The sequence below is a fragment of the Falco rusticolus genome, chromosome 5 (assembly GCF_015220075.1).
Source record: "Falco rusticolus isolate bFalRus1 chromosome 5, bFalRus1.pri, whole genome shotgun sequence".
NCBI lineage: Eukaryota > Metazoa > Chordata > Aves > Falconiformes > Falconidae > Falco > Falco rusticolus.
In genome coordinates this window covers 32,481,946-32,504,149 of record NC_051191.1, presented here as the reverse complement: position 1 = coordinate 32,504,149, position 22,204 = coordinate 32,481,946, and the positions used below count along the sequence as shown (strand labels likewise).

Below are 22,204 nucleotides of genomic sequence, written 5' to 3'. Positions count from 1 at the left end.
AGCAAAGGTTCCTATCAATTCCTACAATTCCAGCCACAGTTCATAGCACAGAGACACAAGGGCAAGCCAAATCCTTGCAGGGAATGAGAGGCGTTTGTCAGCAATCCATTTCACGCTTATTTTATGTGACAATCTTTGGTGTCTCAGCAGCATCCCATGCTCCAGAATTGCCATTTTTGCCTGTCCTCAGAAGACAGATGAGTCCATCAACACTTAAATAAAACAGAAATAACTCCTCCCACCCAAACACTATGTATTGCTATAGAAACCACTCATCCTTTGCTCCCTTCCTTCTTCCCTTCAGCCTCTCCACTGATACAGTAAATTCCACAAAAATATTTAGGTGCCTAACTGTAGGCTTGGCATTTAAATAAGAAAAAACCCAAGATGATGCTCGTGTCCATAAAAGACATTTAGATGCTTAAGTCTCTCTATAAAGGGTATCAGCAGAACACCATGACATATGGCCAAAAGACACACAGAGTATGTGAAATGCCAACGTTTAATTTTCACTATGAAGTTCTTCACATTCCAAATAAAAAAAAAAATAATAAATCCAAAAGACCTTTCCACTTCTGTCAAGCTTCATTTTGGAATAAAATGCTAAACAACCATTTTAAAGCCCCTTCAAAAAAAGTTTACCTATGGTAACTTTAAGACAACTGAGAGGCAAAGAGGGCTGTATTAAACATACTCGAAGCTATTGTTGAAAGCTGAGTTAAGCCTGCCTAACTGATGAGTTAACACATTTTGGTCTTGACCAATTTCCCCCAGAGCAGCCTAATGAAAAGCCAATACAAGGCTTAGAAGAGGGAACTGGAAAGCCAGCAGAAGTTTTGAGCAAAAGCAGATAAAGGCAGATATTTTAGAAGCAAGCAATGAAACAGCCAGAACGTTTCTGAGGGCAAGAGGCAGGTAACAAGGAGTCTTGGTGGCACTTAAATAGCAATACAGGCAAGCTAGTGCTAGTGTAAATGATGTTTAGAAACTCCTCAATAGTCAGCATGGACTAACAGCAACTTGGGTGTTAGAAACAAGGTTCCAAACCTCAGTCCCCCTCGGAGACAGAAAGGTGTGCCTACGAAAAGTCTTTGGTGAAGCAGTGTCATGGGGGATGAGGAGTTAGCGGGTAACAAGGACCAGGAGGGATAACCCCATGCACTCCTGGCCCTGAGGGTGGGCAGGCAGGGAAAAGGTTCCAATCTCACCAGGTCCCTGAGAAGGGGAGAGCACCACAGCACAGTGCCACGCCAGGCAGGGGTGGGAGAGGTGCTGGGACATGGCACAGAGGGGACTGTGGCACCATGGGTGCACCGGCGCAGTGCAGAGGCCTCAGCCATCACAAATCCTCGAAACTCTCAGGTCACAGGACACAGACTAAGGGCAGGCCTCTGCCCGGGAGATCTGCCCTTTAGGGTTATACTGTGGGCACACAGGGCACACTACATTATACTTGTTCGGTACAAAGTAGAGATGAAGTGTAGTTTTGGTGTTTGGGATTTTTATTTTTATTTTTTATTTTTAATGCAAGCAAGCTATACTTCTGTAGGTGCTTTGACAATACATTGATTGAGACAATGAATAATTTGCAGCTAATATTTAAGAAGGCTGACTTGTTTTGGAATAACTTATAACAAGCTCATAGATCTTCATTTCCTCTAATTGATTACTGTTCCAAAAGCACTGAATGTTTTTTCTTTGGTATCACCCATTGTGGTTTCAAAATCAATTCCCAAGATTTTAGTGTTCTGTACATGAGACACAAGTTTCCATTTGTTAGGTGACTTTATTTGAATTGTCTCTGTTCCTGCAGAATGATGGTACAGCTACTCCAATACAAGGTAATGGGCAAGTTAAAAATTCCACTAGATTAAAAAAACCTTTGAAGTTCACTTCCTGCAGAATATTCATGCCAATAAAACTCAAATGCCATGAACATTCAAAGAAAGCAATAAATGACTGATAAGCAGTCACACTTGACTAAATTTACTCATGAAAAATTATTTGCAGTAACTTTTTTAGCTATTGATTTCAGAAGACTGAAATGGCATCAGGACCAGGCACATGAAGAGGACAGAACAGGGTACAGTGCATCAGCTACCTCAGAGTGCAGGAGGAATATCAAAGACCACAGCAACAGGCTTAAGGGAGCATGTGAAGTGACTGGCCACAAACTACTGCAGAAGGGAATTTGCAGTCTGTAAGAAGGGCACACTATGGGAAGTATGCTCAAGTGAGAAAATCTCCTGCAGTACTTATACCCGTGTAAGCATTTCTTGCAATGTCATCTTCCTGCACTGACTGCAAACAAGGCTCATTTTGCCTTAGGCTCCTGGCTGGTTCTGGTAAATCTACTCTGTCAATCAGTCAATTGCGATTACACTTACGAAAGTTTGTCTCATGATAATAAATCTGTAATTAAAACTTTATAATTGACTAGGTAAAAAAAGGCAGAAAAAGGTTTCAAACTTCAAGGCCTTTCATCTAAATAAGTTCAGTAATTCTCAACTGCAAATAGCCATACCAAAATGAACAAACGCCACTCCAGCTCTCAGCACATTTAGAATGGACAATATCAACTTGTTCAGGTTCAAAATTTGACCTACCTTAAAAAAGTAAAAATCTGGTGGGGCATGTCCTCTAAATTCTAAATATCTAGTTAAAAAAACAAACAAATCCATTTCTCATTGCCAAGCAATAAAGAAATATAAGACTGATTTGTCATCTTCTGCAGACAGGCCACCACTCTGCAATCTATGTATACATGATCATACATAATTATAGCACATTAACACCAAACCCTGTAGAGCTTTGAAAAAGGATATGAAGTTTGTGTTCTGCAAATGTGTGATTACCGCTAATTAGTGAAAAGTTCTCCTAAGCAATATTAAATCATTCCAAAGCAACTACAATAGATTTGATCCAAGTTTGATAAATGTAGGTAACATTAATAATGATGATAACTCAGAAAGACCACAAACAAACATCAGGAATTATACTAGCTGACTGACTTCCCAGTCTGAGATAAGACAAAAATCAATGCAGCATTTTCTATACATGTGACAGTACCTCTATATCAATTTAAGATTCAGAAGATACAATCTCACAATTAGTAGCTATCTTAAGATGTATGTTGCAGAGGGTATAATTAATTTATTATGATAAGGGTCCTAATAATGTACAGTAATTTCATCTAAAGGAAGATGTCATTTCAGGAGGTAATTACATTCACTTGTGCTGTGCTTCCACACCCCCTTCTCCATATGCAAACACAAAACAAGGACTACAATAGTTTGTTTACTGGATTATAAACAATGAGCAAACATTAGAGATTCTTAAAAGAAACAAATAAACCTTTTCTGTGCAGAACACACTGTGCTTTTCAACACTTGCAGATAAGAGCTACTCACAATCTTATGCCACGTATGACAAAGCAAACAGACATCAGAATTGAAGGAAAACATTTATCTTCCTAAAACTGTAGCTGAAAAGGAACACAATTGGCTAACAAGTTACAATATAAGCTATTACTGCACAAGCAAGTCATTCAGATTTCTACTCTTACAAGCAAATTGAGTTACGCTGACATTTTATTACATGAATATAGGGTTGGAAGCCAATAAATGTTTATAACACATCTCAACTCTTTCACTTTGGAAAATCACTTCCCTCCTAAATTCCCAGATTTGACTGATGTAAAATAGAACATTATACACTCATTCCTTCTGCTTACATGACTGCTAGTGATGGCATTAACCTCTTTAATGGCATCCCTCTGCACACCACGCTTCTGAAGCTATTTAAGTATAAAGAGCAGCACAAATCGAATACTTTTTGTGATGAAGACTACTAGATGTTAAAGGCTTATATTCAGAATAAACAAACCATTAAAGTTACAACAGAAAATGCAGTTCATCTGTTTTAGGTTGCCTTTACTCATAGTTGGCTAACACTAGTCATCCATTAAGAACCATATATGCTACCACTAACCTTTATAGCCCATATGGACTGCTCCAAAGGATGAAAAAGTTTGAAGCAAAAGCCATCTTTTTTAGAAGGCCTCTCAATGAGTTCACAAGCATTCAGGAGCACTGTTCCTACCCACTGGCCATTTTTGGGGGTTTTGTAAACAAGCAACACTCCTGGCTTCAGTACACACCACAGCTTGGTCCAGCTTTTCAAGGTACCACGAATCTAGAAGATAAATAGTTACAGTCGTATCTCAGCAAAGCCAATACCAAAACCATCTTCCTTAACAAAATGAAAATTAAAATTAAAATTATTTATAAGGCTTTATTTCAAGCAAAGTTTATTAGGTCTATCAAAAGTTTATCCAGGTTTATCAAAGACAATCCTAAGGTACAATTTCAGTGCTCAACCTTTTTTTCTTTCTTGAAGAATACTTACTCTAAAAATGGGTATACACACATCCAGACATGGGAAGTATAAGAATTCATCTGAAACCTTCATGAATTTTCCTATCTGAAATATATTTTATCACTAGCATGACAATAGGATAATCTTTGGAAAGAGAGCTCCTCTGAAAACAGGACATCTGATAAGAAAAACTGGATATTCACAAAATAACTCAGATATATGTGAACTTCTTAGACAAAATCTCTTATAACAGCTGTTAGCTTCCACCCATATGTGAAATACAAGATCTTTTGAAGTCCCTGGATTTGCAAATTTGATTAGACGGCTTGCATCAATTCTGTCAACTCTGGATATTTTAATTACTTCTGTGTCTATAGAACTGAATGCCAACTTGACCTCTGAGCTATGTTTTAGCCCATTTACATTGATTTTTGCAAGAACTGGAGAAACTTTTTCCAGACAAACTACTGTTTGAAGCTAATTATAAAAATGGGTAACAGATCTTTTTTTCTTGTACAATTTCCAAGGAATATACTTACAAATTTAAGGTATTATATACAAATATATAAACTACACTAAAGCTGATGACATGGACTGCTGTCTTTGAGAAATCAATTCCTCACCTTTTGTACCATTATTAGAGGGCAGTTAGTTCTTAAGAGAGGAAAGGAAAATTACCAGAAATACAGAAAGAAATCTGTATTTGATTACCTAATATGACTGAACCATTTTCACTATTGTTATGGATGTAACAGAGCTTCAATTCAAAGTGTAAAATAAAAAGGGCAAAAGAACCATAAAGCCAAGTCGTCTGCAGTTAATGGCTATACACACAAGATGCATATGACTACGGTGACTGCAGTAAGTGTGAGTTCGGTTCCTCTCTTATTCCCCTAGGATTTGAGCACAGAGACCCTGGGATGCAATTAATGGCTGCTGTGCTTATAGAAAAACATTAACAGCAAGCAAAAGACAGAGCCTTTTCTATTCTGGTCAGAAAGCAGCAAGCAACTGCTACACCTTCAACTCGGGTTTCACACTTGGATTCTGACCTTCAACCAGTCAGCCATAACAATAACTGATGGGTCTGTGATAGTGCTAAGTAACTCTTTTGTAGCTCTCTTCTTTTCTTCTCTGTAATTTTTCTTTTGAACCTGTAAATAATAATAAAAATATTTACAATGCCACAGCCATAAGCCAGCAATCAGAGCACAAAAAGATACTGATCAATACAACCTGAGGAAAAACCTACTAAATTCAATTTCCAATACAGATACAAAGTAGCAGCTTTAAAACACAGTATTTGACTTCAAGGTGTGAACTCTTTCATGGTCTATTTCAAGAGCAGCTATGACATAACTGATTTCAAATTCTTCTGCAATTTGCTACTGAGGACTTTAAAATCCTGTTAGAATCACAGGCGGAAAAAATCAACCAAACCCTCTCCCCCGCTTCCTTTTGTGGTGTAAAGTACAAAACTGTATGTGGGCTAGATTAAGATTTATAGGTACATTATCTGATCAGTAGTCTTTACCCACCAATACTTTTCCATCCACAGTACAAATTTGCAGCAGTGTTATTTTGTCACAACACAGGGGAAAGAAGGCAGTAGAAAAACCACAGGTACTGATTGCAAATTGTAACTGATCATTCAGTTGGTCATTTCATTGCCTGTAGGTGTCCTGAGGACACTGCCAACCTGAATTATCCTATAATCTTGTGCCATCTTAAAGATCACATTATAGAAGCCCATACTCAAGTAAACAGCACAATAAGATTTGAAAAGAATGAACACCACAACTTCTCACAATACTTAGGTCTTATCACTAGTTGGCATTTTTGTCTTCTTGTTAGAGAATATGTTAAAAAACTATGTGACTGCATTTATAGTCTATGAGAAGTTACATGGAAATTAATTCACCTTGAGAGATTCTTTTTTCGTAAGTTTGTTTGAAGATAAAGAGATGTCCTTCTCAGAGCCATTGAAAAGCTTGGATTCAGACTGAAATTCACAAAACACATAATAAATAAATGACAGTGACAGATGCAAGGATATGTTACTATTGCAGGCACTTTAGAAAGTGTTTGAAGCACACAGTTATGTTTGTAAGGTTCCCATTCCCACTCACTTCTCTATTGTTTCTCCACTTAATAAAAATCACCACCACCATGCCCCACAAAAAACAAACCACAAGTGGTAACACGAGCTGTTGACCACCTATTTATGGAGTTTTCATGGAGCTTCTTTGAATGGATTGCTACAGAGGCACTTACCCCGTGGCCCATGAAGGAAAATACAGCCTCTTCAATCTAGCATTCAGTGCTCTATAAATCATCAGAGTACAACCGACCACTGATGGCACTCATTCTGCTCCTTCCTCCCTAATCCCACACTCTGATTACTTCGCAAGTCATCTTCGGGAAGCTCACAGTGGCGACAGACAGGGTAATGAGACTCAGTTTTGTTCATGAAACCCAAGTCCTTGCTCATGGCAGGACAATATGCTGCCTCAGCACCACATGATTTCTCCCTCCTACCTCTCCCCACATCTTGTAAGGTTCAAAGTTTATTACTTGGCATCTGTTGCCTACTAGTTGAAAGGGAACTAAAGCCACCAAATATTCACCTTGGGATACAGAGGTTTAAAAAAAAAAAAAAAAAAAGTATCACAGAGTTATGTCATTCCTACTGCAAGACAACACTGAGTAGGTATCCACTATATACAAGCTTCAGATAAATTACAGAGTTGCATTTCTTTGTGCACTGAAACATAAGCCTGATAGACTCAAAGTTCCTGCCTAGTCAAAAAAAAGAGAAAAAAAATCAATACAACCTTCTAAACTGTGTAAATTCAAGGACAGTTTATGAAAACTGCTTCTCTAGCTGTTCAACATTTGTGACCAGTCATTTCAAATCTCAGACCACAATGCAATAGACTTTCACCAATTTTTTTATTTTGGAATACTATAAAATGCCCGTAAAAAATATGCAATTTTTGAGAAAATTTACTTGCAGTAATAAAAACAGTGCACTTGAGCACTCTTAACACACAAGTTGCTCAAGTCAAAGAAACAAAAATTAAACATTTACAAGAAGAACAAAGCAATTTAACTTTGATCCTACTTTGATGCTTTTAGTTCAGAACTAAGACTTTACAGGAGTTTACTTAGGTAGTGCCAAAGATGTGTGCAATAACTGGCAAAAAGTAATTTTATCTCAAAATCGTTTCAACGATAAGCAAATATTCTCTACCTTCCATATACATCTCGAAAAAATGAAGGAAACCTCTTCATTTTGTGTTAAAGATACATTCTTAACACTCAAAATTTAGCTTTAAGATAAATGTAAAGCCTGAAATTTAATTCCTCTGTCTAGAAGTTGAAGGCAATACAGTACTTCAAATGTAATAACAGAAGAGGAAAAAATGCTTATCACTGTCACATAAGAAGAGGTAATGAACTCGTTATGCAAGCTATAATGGAGCAACTTAAGCAAAACGTTCATGAATATTCTAGTTGCTCACTCACAGAAAGCTAATGCAAAGTAGAGGTCATGCATATAAAAGCCCAAACCTCTATCGCAGGTTACAAAACCTCATTTTCCCAGTATCTCAGATTTAAAGCTCACTAACCTAACACTGAGTCAAGGTCCACATTTACCTGTCCAGCAGACTGTGAGACAGATGAGTGATTTGTACGTGTTTAAGCTAGTAACTTTCTCAGTGTTACATCCACACGAAGTGGATGGGATCAAAATTTGAAAGATGACAACATTTTAAGAGAACCTACTGCAACTCCCAGTGCGGTACATTCAGTACCATGTCCGGGGCAAGTCACATCACTGCTTTTTCCATCCAGACAGAAAGAAGGGCTGCTACTTCATCCCCACTAGCTGTGACAGACAGTTACCACCTCCTATTAGCCTGAAGTTTATTTGTGGGTTATAAAGGAACCACTAGTCTTATTAAGCCCCACATGTGGTATTTGCAAAAATACAGATGAAGAAAAATATGTATTAGGAGAAGCAGGAATATTGGCCTCATCTTTCACAGTAGAAAGACAGAAAAGCAACAGCAAAGCACAGAAAAACTTATGATCCTGGAAAGGCAAGAACCAAGAAAATTACATATAAGGAAAAGAAAAAAAAAAAAAAAAGGGATAGTCAAAGATAAATGATTAATACAGTCTGAAATAAATCCAAGTTAAAAGAGAGAGTATTAACTTGATTTCCAAGTAAAAAAGGATTTAGAGGTTTCTGGGCCAACATAAATATTTCTATCAGAAGCAAGCTGGACGGTAAAGAAAGTTTCCTTGATCTCCCTGAGAAGTGAGGCTCTAGGATGCAGTAAAGCTGGAAGATTCAAAATTTTTTGATTCCAAGTCAGATGTAAGACACCAAGAGCTTGAAATGCTTAGCTACACACCACAAAACTGCAGCATCAGCTGCAGAAACTAATCTGCTCACTCCAGTGCAATTCTGATGACACCATTTAAACAGGGAAACGTTGCTATAATCTTGTAAGTCACTTTCAGTAACTTCAATATCTCTTTAATGTTTTTCTCTAAGGCTCTGACACATGAAACATCACAGAAAAAATTTTGACAAGACTTCAAGTGCAATCCCTCTGTCTCCTAGGGGTGCAGCTGCCTGCACCAGGCCAGCTCTGACAGACAGCAGTGCCAGCCTTGCAGCAGAGCTATTGCAAGAGCTGTGCACGAGAGTGGTAAGAAGCAGGCTTCTCCCCCATTCCCCTCGCCAGTCAGCTGTGTTCAGCTCTGGTCCTCGCCTCCTCCTGTAGAGAGCTCACGCCTGCTGCACCCTGACAATCTGTTTAAGTGCCTGTTACCATATTTGCCTCTAAAAAAACCAGCAGACATCCTAGCAGGAAACAGAAGAAACACACAGATGGGTAATTTAAAGCCTTTCAACTCTACCCTTTTGCAATGTCTAAATAAAACCAGTAAACTTAGGTACTCCATTCAGCGATCAAATGATATACAACATCCGCCCTCTGCAAAATGCAGCCTTTCCCTCTTCTCTTTAATTTTTAATGTGTTAAAAAGAAAGAGACAGCTGTTTTATGACAACACTTAATTGAAAAAAATCTTTTTTTCTGGAATTCCACATTCTAAATACATAAATATTGCCAGATAAAAATGCAGTACATTGACATGCCAGGCACTTCTGCTGACCAAAACGTTCAAGCACTTTAAAGAGTTACAATAGGCTAACAAATAAAGAAGGTTGCATCAGAGTGGCCTATACAATGTCCTAAAACTGACAGGTTCTACAACTGTAACCTACAAATTTCAAAGGATTTGGGAAAGGAAAAAGATAGCTATGGTAGATTTTTCTCTATGCTACTACAATAACTTTTTTACACAAATTCTGATCCCACACCTACTATTTCAACACGATCAGAAAAGAACATTTTATTCTCAGTCAGAGCGCTAGTGCAAACTACTTGTGTAAATAATTGTGATCAGAACAAAACACAGCTCTGGAGAAAAAAGACCTGGGATTGCTACATAAAAAGAGCCTTCTTGGTTGCCCAGGTAGTTCATGTTTTCTATCTTTTTAAAGTTTAGCCACCACAAGGTGATACAGTTTTGGTGGCTGCAGTGTCCATCTCCCAAGTCCACTTTGGACGTTCTCAGTTTTCACTGCATCTCAGTGAGTTCTTTCCTTCTTGGGACTACACAATGATGATTATGGATTTCCCTGGCTCCTGCCTTTTCCATTTCTATTATCAAGACTACCACAAAGCATAAACATGCATAGCAATTACACTTAGTTTAATATTCTACTAAGCATGCTTTCCTTTGCACTCTCATTGCCTCAACAAAATGGGCCCTTATACTTGAATTCTGAGGTACAGACAGGGTAACAGTACACTTAGCTATGTTTTACTCTGGCAATTTAAGCCAATAAACTGAACCTTTTCCAATTACAGTTTCCTTAACATTCTTATAAGCAGATTTACTACAGCTCAGTGAACAGCCTCTTCACCGACAGCTTAAAAGGATTTTAAATTCTGTTCTGTAGCAAGAGTTGGCCTTCACCCATCATTACATTTGGCAAGGCAACCTCCCACCCCAAGATGACAGTGAGAAGACTCCACATTACATTTTCAGTATTTTGAACTGCAGATTTTCATGTAATCTTTATCTCTTACTGAATCTGAAGAATACAAGTTACATGCATTTGCATTTAAGAAAAAAAATGCAGAACTCCTTTACACACTGATATTTTCCAGCCAGATTAGAAGGTTGCTTTCCTTACCTTACTTTTTGACATAGTATGTGCTGTATCCTCCTTACTTTGTGACACATCATCTTTCCCTTTGTCAAAACCTAAAAGAAAACACAACATAGTTGCAAATGATTTGAAGACATTAACATTTTATGAGATGGCCTTTGCAATAAATTTGCAAATTTTGTTTAGCATGAAGTGCAAGCAAATCAGATTATCAAACAACATACACATACCAGCTAACTACAATATAAACTAATTTAATAGCCACTAAGAGGCAAGAACAGTCCCCTGTATTTGGATGGTGCTGCACCCAATCCAATAGCCTAACAAACTGTAAATCTGGCGTGCAAACTTTTGTCCTTTGATCTTCTCATGCTTCACTATCTGCATACATGCATGCACAGAGAAGAATACTAAATAAAACAAACCTTTTTTGGTTTGTTCATTTCTGTAGCTAGAAATAATTGTTAAATACCACCTACATGAAAACCAATCTAAAACACTGATTAAGATCACCAGTCAATTTTTTGCAAGAGAATGAAAAAAGTTACTTATGTTAAGCTTGAATTTTTACTTTCAACTTGACACTGCATAAGCAGAACTACAAGGCTTTATATTAAGACAGTCGTCAAAATTCCACATCTATCTTCTGTGAATGACTCACAGTACAAACGCCACACTTGCCCAGTATCCAAAAAGCAAAGCGAGACAATGGCTGTAGCCAGTATAAGTGTGCCAATGGAAAAGGGAGTCACAACTGGCATTAGTGCTGCTGTGCAGCTGCTATGTGCCACTGAACATATACTGAGAACCTAGCATCCTCTCAAGGAAAAATACTCAACTCTGGCTGCAAGACAGAACATCTCAGTGATCCATTTTCTTTAAAGAAGCTGGTGGTAGCATAAAGCTTTCATAAACAGAAGTAAAACAAATTCTGCAATGCATTTATCTGAGTAAGTAAAAAAGCCATCATTTGCGTGCCCTCCAGGTAGAAGGCAGACAAATACGAGTCATACATGAATTTCAGTAATAATACACACAGCTGAAAAGCCTTGCATGTCTCTGACAGCGGCACCCTAGAGCTTTAGCCCATGAGAGGGCACTACATCAGCAGATAAATTGCATAAATGGACACCAACAGCTCTTCTGAGCTTCCCTTTGCATGCATTCAGAATGCTTTGAAACAGAAAATGGTACTCAGATCTCTAAAATAAGAAGATTTATCAGAGAAACAGTTTGATTTCACATTCTTTCGGGGAGTGTGTGTATATGTGGGGAAACTATGACTGTAACAAAAAAATTATTAGCACTCTGTAGCAGTGTTGAGTAGTTTGTTCAGAGCAGGATTTTAATTTTTTTTTTTAATTAGTATATTCACCCTTCCACTCTTACAATACCCAGAAACTCTAACACAGAACTGATTCATCTATTAGAAATATGGATCTTGGGAAGTTTCACTGAGTTAGGTTGGTCTTCCAGTTACATGAGAAATCCAAGATTCTTCTTAGTTTTCATCGGGTAATCAGTCTTTTGGGTTTTTATGTTTATCACCTTTTGCAGAGATCCTTTTTTCAGACCAGATTTTAAAAAAAAATATATTGCAATACAATTAAAGTTCATGTTTACCGAATGTAAACCTTAAATGTGTTTAAAGAAACTTTTATATGTCTTTATAGAAGCCTTAATGTGCATAGCTCATTAAACCCTTCCTTTTGAAATTCTTCCAACCCATCTGTGATAGGTTTGTTCAGCTGATGAAAACCTGTAATGCAGAAGACTATTTGACCAGAGGGAAGAAGTAGGTAGACAGGCACAAGATCTGTAGCACTAGGGAATACAGAAAAAAAAAACATCCAAAAGGCATGTCATGATCCAGAAGCCAGAAGCCACATTTCCTAAATAACATCAAATACAATAGTACATTTTCTACAGTACCAGTCATCAGGTGCTCAAACAAAACAAAGGTTGCTTCAAGCCTTAAGAGGACAAGACCTGCCTCAGTTAACAAAAAAGTTACTAAATTTGATGCCAGTCTCAGGCAGTCAAACAGACCAGAACCACAGTAATGAGGTTTTCTCCTCACCTTCATACTCAAAAGAAATGCCATGTTAGGAACCCAGTTCCACCAAAAAAGTAATGCAGGCATTTTCTAATGGCTTTCCCATTTTTACTTATGTAGTTATAGGCACATACAGAACACTTAGTGATGGGAATCAACAAGGAAGTACTAAGTCAGGCTTGCCGTTACAAAAGGGAAAGCTGTAATTCACAGCTTGCTTTCTAAAGCACAACATTTTTAAGGGCTTTACATATCTATATCTAACAAACATAAGTCTTTATTTTCATAACCAAACTTTTCATCAATATCAGCAAGCAGAAATGAGAACTGAAAGAACTACTCTGACCCAGAGAATCAGACACAAATACCAAAGTTCAGTCCTGTTTCCATGATTTCCACCTCCTTGCTTCCTGCGTCTGGAGCCTGAGAGGTGTGCATGCTGATTAAATAAACATGCCACCATACTCACTGTTCCCTTCCTTACCCACATGCAGAGCAAAGGGCTGTTTGAGGGGTTTGCTGGCCGACCCAAATCAGGGTACTGCAGACCCTGGAACGCCTCTGCACTGCTCCATCTGGGTCTGTGAGGAAACCCAGCCACTTAGCTTCACATCCCACCCCACCCCACTTGTAACCTCCCTCTCTGTAGAATGGCTATGCTCACTCAGAATACACACAGAAAGCTTTTCTCCCCACGTGCTGAAATGTATGTTAAAAAATAAATCATTATTCAGGTGCCGATCCAGACACAGCCTCCCCCACTGTAAGGACGCATTTTCCAAGGAGCCTCTGTTAAGATGGAGAGATCTCAATACCATAAAACAGTCTTACTTCTTCTAACAAAAACAGTATGATACTAAAACCTGCAGGGAAATTTGTACTGAAACATCACAAAAAGCTATATATGGGCCCAAGCTGAGGACAATATCCATTTTGCCTTGGAAATACTTGGTCAGGAAAACAACAACAGAAAAACTATATTCACAGAATCAACAATAAGAAATATTGTTTTCTCCCTTCCTGCTACCAGTTATGAAGAACAAATTTCTCTGTGGATTTCCAACAAAGACAACAGCAAAGCCAAGAAAGCTGTGCCCCTAAATGATGCTTTGTTGTTGCTGGTTCTTTGGTAGTTTTGTTCACTCCAGAGGTACTGACAATTGCACCACAAAAAGCCATCGGACAGTGTCTGGAGCACAGACTGCCAGGGTATGAAAGACTAGAGGTAGGATTTAATAACAATCATGTGTTACAAGTTTTTCAGTGTTTATCAGCAGTGGATTTTGGCTTAGTATTTTAGCTAACTTGCTGTTTCCCATCCTGTAATTCAACCAGGAACTCTTCAACAAAATAACCTGAGCTCACACTTCACAATGTAGAATTTCAGGTGTTGAAGATGCAGCCTCTTTCTGTAACTTCCTCTCTATTAAATCTCTTGAATTTGTCTATCATTTTCTACGTAAAATCATGAAAGCAATCTTCAGAGTAAGGACACAGCGAGGAAATGCCATTTGAATCAACCTTCAGAGCTGCAGATTGAGCTCCCAGTATTAAGGCAATTGCAGATTTATTTATTTATTTTTAAAAGTATTTTTATTTTAAACACAAGCTCCACTATCATAGCCTCTAAAGCAGTTCTGGACATCAGGGATTGTGTTCAGAGCAACACTATGTCTTAACAGACTTTCTCCCAGTGTGACTTTCCGTGTCTTAACATCAGAGGCTCCACAGGCTCTGAAAGCTGATCCCAACTCCAGTACAGCCAGCCACCGTTCATGGTATGACCTTAGAAGCCAACAAAACTGTCGATTAGTATGTTCCTACAGTGAGCACTTGGCAAGTACTTCAGAACTTGCAGGTGGCAATCTACATAAAACCTCTTTATAAGCTTTCAGGCAGATGTGAGAGCTTGACAACTTGCATGCAAGTGGATCAACCAGAACTCTATACATGCAAGATGTCAAAGAAAAAAACTGAACAGTGCTTCTTTAGAGGCTGAGCTGGAATACGCAGTCAATACCAAAAGGAAAAAAAAAAATCCTCCAAAACATTGTCTTCAACAAAAGATGAGGAGTAAATATATTGAAAGATTAGCATTAAAGAATTTCTAGCTTAAAGTCTGTGGTAAGGGTGCATTTTAAAACAAAACTCTTTAATAAAGATATTTCAATTTTGAAGCATAACACAGGTATCATTCTTTAAAGTTGCACCTGCAATCTGTCCCTTTACTCAAGACTGAGGGAAGAGGAAAACCCAAAATCAAACACGTAACATCTCCTACATCTCAAATACCGGTTTTGTACCTCTCAACAAATACCATCTGCAGTTAGGATACCTGAGAAAAATGCATCAGAAAAAACATATTACTTTTTCATGTCAGATCTATTTTATCCAAAAAGAATTACTATCCACTGGAGGCTTGTTTTCCAACAAACAGAAGAACCAGTTAAAAAAGCAATACAATGCATGAAAAGATCGGAAACAGCAAGCCAAGCAACAATATAACTGACTTTCAAACGAAAAGCAAGGAACAGCCTGATTTGACTAGCGACGTGCATGTGCAGTTGTGAAGAATGAATAATTGAGCTGAAAAACTAAATGCTTCTAGAAGAACTATGAGCTATACTTAGTAGGAGATACCAATACTGGTGTTATATAATAAACACAGAAAAGAAAAAGGAAAATTCTTTCTGAAGAACCGAACAAGTTCAAAAGAAACAATAGTCTTTTTAACTGACTGATTTTCAAGAGCTTGCTGACAACCGGTTTTTAAGAAGACAATCCCATATTAACTAATTCAGATCCTCCATGGATTTTGAAACTGATGTAATCAGAAAAGCAAGCAAAGTTCTTCTACGTATTTTCTCACAGTCATGTTTGCTTTTGCAACCACCATACAAAATAATAAGCAATAACCAAAGCTTGTCCTCACTGTAACATGTAACTGTATACTTGAGTATCTCTTAGACAGGCAATAACTACTCCTTGCTTAAACCAAAATGAAAAAGTATACCTTCCAACATATTAAGATTGTTTAAACTCTTCAGACATATGGAAGATTCCAAAAGATAAAACATTTTTTAGTTATATGTTGCCACTTGATTTTTTTTTTTTTTTAAGTGAAAACTGTTTTCCATCTGTTCTGCATTTTAAGAAGTCACTCATTGCCCACTTAAAAACAGCAAACAGCTTTAATGTAGAATTGTATATGGGAAGGAAGCAAACAGAAAATGAATCACTTTTTGTTTCAGTAATTATCAGACTACACACTATTATTTTAAAGGTAGGAAGGATATGCCCCGTTGCCAACTCCACGCTTTCAAGCTTTGAGATCTTTATTTCCTGAGCAGTTTGAATAAAACTCAGTGTTAGATTTTTGGTAAAGACTAACCATTTCATGAAGTAGAGTATAAGGAGGTGTTATAGGTTAAACCACGAAGTTTAATAGAACATGGCGTCCCAAGCAACTGCCCCCACCCATCTGAGCCTGAATATGCTGCTCCAGTGATTCTGCCGGCTAGCACCACTCAGTGATGCAGAGCATTCCCTAACTGCCAGCCCGCAACCCTCCCCATGCACCCCAAACCTTCTCCAAGGCTTCAGAGCCAGGGTTTACAAATTCAGTGAGCTATTCTGCAGAAGGCATACAATAAAAAGTGAAAAATATTTTATTGCCCTGCCCCCAGCACTGCGGCCCCATGGGACTATGCAACAAAGTGTGTATGTGCGCACACGAAAAGACAAATCACACATTCAGAGTAATTCTGGTAAGAATGTACAATTTCTACAATGTTCCCTTTCAGGAAGGGGTGACCTTGTAACACATTTTCAAGCATCCAAGTTTCCTGAAGTAAACGGCTGAAATTCAGGTACCTATATCAGAAGAGCACATTATGGACAATGAAACTCTAGAAATTAATTTCAATATTCCAGTACTGATTTTCAGGAAACAACAAAACTGAGTAAAAGGAGATTCAAGCCCTTTCTGGTGTTAAATGTCTTAAAAATCTTACACTCCAAAATTTAGCAAGGCTATGCTTTTAGCCCTAGCTCATTCTATCCTGTCATTTTATGCCAAACCACCGATGACAAGTATGTAGATTCTTCAGTAGTTACAGCTAAATTAAAACCTTCTGCTGCACTTACTATTTTAAAGCAAGTCCACTGTGTGTGGAGGCAGTGGAAAGTACAAGGGAGGAAGGCATATTTAGAAACCACATCACAGAATTTCAGTCATAAAAGCCCAAACAACCAAAATAAATATTGCAGTCAGTACCAAATACACAAATGCCTTTTGAAGAGAGATTTGCTGTGGTGTAAGCTAACTTACTCAGCTTGCCTATCTGCACATCTTGCCACTACTAAGAGCTGTTATCTAAACACATACAATCAATGTTCTTTCTGATTTCTACCAAGATCTCAGTACGTTACTTTCACTCAAGCTGAAAAAATTGAGACAGAAATTATATTCTCTTCCGTATATTTTAAGAAACGCGAGACCAAAACAAACCTGGTAAAGCAGGAGAGAGTTCATTATATCCTCCAAATGAAGCATTCCGGATGAGCTTTCGGCCATCAGCTCTTGGAGAAAAGACAGATGAAATCCCAGCACATGAAGAAAACCTACGTCGCACTGGACCCTCTTCATTCATGAGTTAAGCTGTTTGTGTAAGGATTATGTTCTCTGTGAAAGCTGGTTAGCATTAGCTGCTTGGAACAAGGGTGTTGCAGTAACAGCCTTTTACCTCACATTCTGATGAGTAAGATACAAAAGGAGAAAAAAAAAAAGAAACAAACCAAGGGCACACATGAAAAATGCGGTGAAGAGAAGGAGGCTGCCAAGGCAGCAGCAAGCCAAGCAATACTATACTCCTCTTGTCAAACCCATTAGGACTCTTAAAGCAGAATGGCTTTGCTTCAGCTCCTCTTTACAACAAATACCACATCTCATTTTTCACATCTCATTTTTCAAATCTCATTTGTGGTCCTACTCATCTGTACTTTCTAAGCACACAAAAATGGCGATTATGTAGGTTTTAAGGATTCCTTAAATCAGTTCTTTTTCCTGTTAGTCTTCCAAGTCCCAAATTTACATTGCACAAAGCACAACTCGTGAGCTATGAGGCTTCCCTATTTGATACTGTGGTATGCTGCAAGAATCTGAAAAGGGAGCCAATGTTTTGCATTACACAGCCATGTTGAACTTTCCTGGTTAGGCACTTACCTAGCTAGTTTTCATCAACTGATTGGTGGGTTCTGCATCTTCATTTCTTACTTTTATTTAAACGGTGAGGTGATAGCTTTTTCTCCTCTAAGATTGTGCCATATTTATATACACAAATGAGCCTGCCTCCTGGAAGAATTGCAACAAATAAGCTCCACAAAAAGGGTTTTTTATTATTAATGTCCCAAATACTTTATGCAATGAATAAAACACTTAAAGGAACCAACTAAAATTTTAAACACAAAAAAATCCCAGTAAACTGCGCTTCAAGACTAGAAATCAGCTGATCCAAACTGTTCTTGCTGATAGCTACCAGAATAAAGTCAAATAAGCTCTCCCTAACCTCCTTCATCCACTGCTCATTGGACTGGCTGCTTCTTTGCCCTGCCGACTAGCCTGCGTGGCCAACCTCTTCCATCTGTGGGACTTCCTTCCCATCTGATGCTTCTCTCCTGATCTCATGTTCCGCACCACACCTTATTTCTGACAAAATACATTTTGAAACCTATTCTGTTTGCTGGAAAGCAGAAAAATAAGGCACTAAAGAAATGGCTTGAAAATAAGAACTTGTATTCTCCCTTACTCCATACTATAGGTCCCCTCTTCTTACAAAGTGAAGCACAACCCACAAATTAAATCAATGATATTGTGAATTGCATTAATCCTCAAATAATATTGCTTACTCCAGCTGCTTATGCAAAGAAGCATACTCACTATTTGCAGCTCAGTAATTTCAGCTCACATTGGCTCAAGAATAATACAGCAGACTGAAGTATTTTATAACACCTATAAAAGGTTTTAAGTGTGCAGAGTGTACATGCATTATTACCTATAAATACATACACTAAGACACATATGATTATGAAACATAGTAAATTCCAGGATGCTATTAATCACAACAATTTCTTCATGCCTCTCAACAGACTGATGTCCCAATATGTAGCATGGAAAAAAGATGCAAGCAAATAACCCAAGTGTGAATCATCAATAGAAACCATTATATTCAATACGTAACTTTCACTTCTTTAGTACAAGAACTGAAAAACTCTATTCACTTGAGCACAGGGAGGGGGAGAAACTGGATGAGTATGTCATGTATTCAGGCCTGCCTCCATTTATCCATTACTGTCTCTCATATTTCTCTCAGCTGAAGCAGTCCTTCTGTCAGATTCCCAGAAGGAACAGAAAGAGCAACTGAAAAACTTGAGGAGTGGAATGGTGGGTCAATGAGGAGGAAATGCAAAGAGGGAGAACACCGCTTCTAAAAAAATAATAATTAAAAAAACAACAGAACACTACACAGCTCCACATCACTTCTCCAAATCTATCTTCTTAGCTACAAAATACCAGCTACCTCGGTTCAAGTCTCTACAGAATATGCATTTTCTTTTTTCTAATTAAAATCAAGAAAAAGCTGCAACAGAAAAACTCCCCTTAGACAGAGAAGGAACTTTATCCTCTCATTACAGACCTATCTTGCCCAGTTAATGGGCCTGTTATCTCATCTTTCAGAGTCAGGGCTATGACCCTACCCAGGAACATTGCTGATGACACTGGTATCAGGACGTTTCCATGCCTTGTACCAGAACAGCAGGGTCACACAGACTAACAGGAGGCTCCACCATCAGCCACCTGCATTGCTTTGCCTGCATCTGGGTCCAGCTGCTGTGCCAGCCTATTCTAGAGCCACTACTGAGCACCACTGCCTGCCAGCCTACCAGGTTCTTCCACAACATAGTCTTCCCTGCCACATTATGTTCAAGTTACTAAAAAGTGGCTAGACATCCAGTGGTTTGATGGAACAACTTAATCCTGAAGGCCTTCCCCCTATTTCTCTCCACGCCCTCGCAGAACCCACATAGCTAAACTGTAAATGAGAATGAATTATAAACTTCTTTGTCCTTCCTATGCCCTTTTCTTTATTTAGAAGCGAAACTGAAATCTTTGGGTAGATAAAATTAAGAATTTCAATATGGATACTGTTACGTTTCCCCCCTCTGAAGCTATCTCCCAAACAAGGAAACCGATACCTGGGCATTCTGACTAAGTATCTTCTGCTTTAACTCAACAGCAATACAGGAGAGGCAGACTCTGTGCCTTGTGCCAAAATATGACTCTGTCTTACCACCTCAAGGGAGAGGGAAAAGAAAAAAAAAAAATAAAAAAAAATCTAAGATTCCTTCATCTTCCTCCCCCCAACAACTCTTCATATTTTACTTAAATCCACAGTGGTAAAACAGCTAATTACATGGTTTGGCTGTAAAAATTCACTAGTTCTCCAACTTTTCAACAGCTTGTGATTTATTATGCCTGCTAATACTTGTATACACATGCTCAATTGTTTCAACTACTTCAAAGCAGTATATGTTGTTGGAGAGACAGCTGACATGCAACCAAAAGGTTGTTAGATCAAAAAGAACCTGTAACATTTAATAAAAGTGAGCATTCTTCTCCATGGCATGATCCTAAGCTGAAGTTCATTGTAACTCTTGAGCGTCTGCCTGCGACATTAAAGGGGTTTCTGCTCTCCGCACACTCAGTGCCCAAAGCTCTTAGAAACCCTTTCAATTCCTTACAATAAATTTGATTCCTGAAGACCCAGAGGAAGTGTCTTTTTTTAAAAAAAAAAATTTTTAAAAAAGAAAATTTAAAAAACCCAACAACTTTTAAGTAGTTGGAAGTGCTTTTATTTGCGTGTTCTGTACGTGAAAATGGAAAAGTGCACTTTATTAGCTACCACATCAGCCATGCACACACAAAAAAAATAATAATCCTTTTTCCTCTTCTCCCCTCCCTGAAAATCAATTCAGACAGAATAGGTCAATCTACTCATAAACTAGGATTAATACCATCCATTATGTGATCTTACACTAATGTCCCAGGAAGGCTTCTATCCTTTTGATATCGGTTCCCAGTGCCTTAATAATTGATAGACTTAGAAAAAGCAGTAACATACACAGCTTGCAAGTTTACATGGTTTCAAAATATTCCCAAATAGAACTACAGCCAAGTCCAACTGCAAGAGTCAGACAAAGCTGAAAAGCCCACATAAACAGTAAAGTATCTGCACTCTCGCCTAAATACACTGTGGCACACACCTCATGTACCTGTACATGAAAAAATAAGATTCCTCAGAACAGAAGTACTTTATGAAAGCAGGTACTAGACTAAATATGCCACAAAGTGAGAGAAAGTCTCCTGGCTTCTCTGTTTTATATAATACCTAAATCAGTAGGAAGAAAAGAAAAAAAGAAAAGAAAAAAAAAAAGACTGAAATATTTAGTCCATCTATCTCAGTGCAGGGGGAGAACTCATTCTCAGTCAAACTGTTGAACATCTCTTTAGAGGAGGAAAACTTAACTGTTTTATGTATTTTTCTGAAGGGAAGAATGCATTTCTCATTTCAGCTACTCAATCAGAGCTTCTTCAGTAGTAAGTGCTGGCTGAAAAACAAATCATAATCCTGTGCTTAAGACATTTTTCCAGGATACTGCATGGGACAAAACTCAAATCTCCGTATACAAAGCAAAGGCAAACAGAAGATACATGCAATCCCAACAGTACATGAACACTTGTAACAAAGCCTGATTTCATTTTTAAGACATTTCTCCAATTCAAAATATTTACAGCTGAAAAAACCAGGCTTTTCAAAAAAGACCTCTCTGAATTGTACAGGTATGAATTTCAAGCATGGAAACTGAACTCAAATCAAACATATTCTGCACTATCCAACAGGAATTTTAAATATCAAAATCCTTTTTTATGTAGATTTTAGAAGTTTAAAATAATGAACACATCACACAAACTGATACTGATGCAATAATACAACTAGGAATATATCTAGTGAGACAAAGTAAAAAAAAAAAAAAAAAAAAAGGTATCCTTTCCCTTTAGAGGTATACAAGGAAAACCCAAAGCCTTCTTAAAACCAAAGTCTGTGAAAGCTAGAGGGAGAAGAAGGGGGAAGGAGAATGGAGAACATAGAGAAGACAGCAGCTTTTTAGACTTGCCCTTCAAGTCCAACAATAATTTGCCCTGGCATCTCGACAATGCTATGTTCTCCACTAGAATTCTACCCCCAGTCCAACAAAAGAAAAGGTCACAAATAATTGTCTACATGCAGTACAAACAAACTCTTTGCAGCACGCAGAAAACAGAAAAAGGAAAACACCAGACTACCATACCTATAAATTACTTTTATCCAGCATCTGATTTTTGCACATGGACTTCAAGTCGAAATGGTTTTCTCCTATTTAACAAAAAGGCTTTTAAAGATATACTTGCCTTC

At 38.0% G+C, this 22,204-nt stretch overlaps 1 protein-coding gene across 7 annotated transcripts in view; it reads right to left on the bottom strand.

Annotated features, from left to right (window-relative positions):
- OSBPL8 (oxysterol binding protein like 8) overlaps nucleotides 1-22,204 on the bottom strand; it is a 93,465-nt gene that overhangs the window by 21,129 nt on the left and 50,132 nt on the right. For 5 of the 7 annotated variants that reach the window (XM_037390102.1, XM_037390103.1, XM_037390107.1 and 2 more), the window contains 4 exons: nucleotides 10,661-10,731; nucleotides 6,299-6,379; nucleotides 5,430-5,531; nucleotides 3,991-4,194 (listed from right to left, as the gene is read on the bottom strand). In XM_037390102.1, the coding sequence (XP_037245999.1) occupies nucleotides 3,991-4,194; nucleotides 5,430-5,531; nucleotides 6,299-6,379; nucleotides 10,661-10,731 (458 nt within the window). Of the gene's footprint in view, nucleotides 1-3,990; nucleotides 4,195-5,429; nucleotides 5,532-6,298; nucleotides 6,380-10,660; nucleotides 10,732-17,202; nucleotides 17,446-17,916; nucleotides 18,046-22,100; nucleotides 22,166-22,204 lie in introns of all 7 variants that reach the window. The other 2 variants (XM_037390104.1, XM_037390105.1) reach the window with 2 other exon arrangements.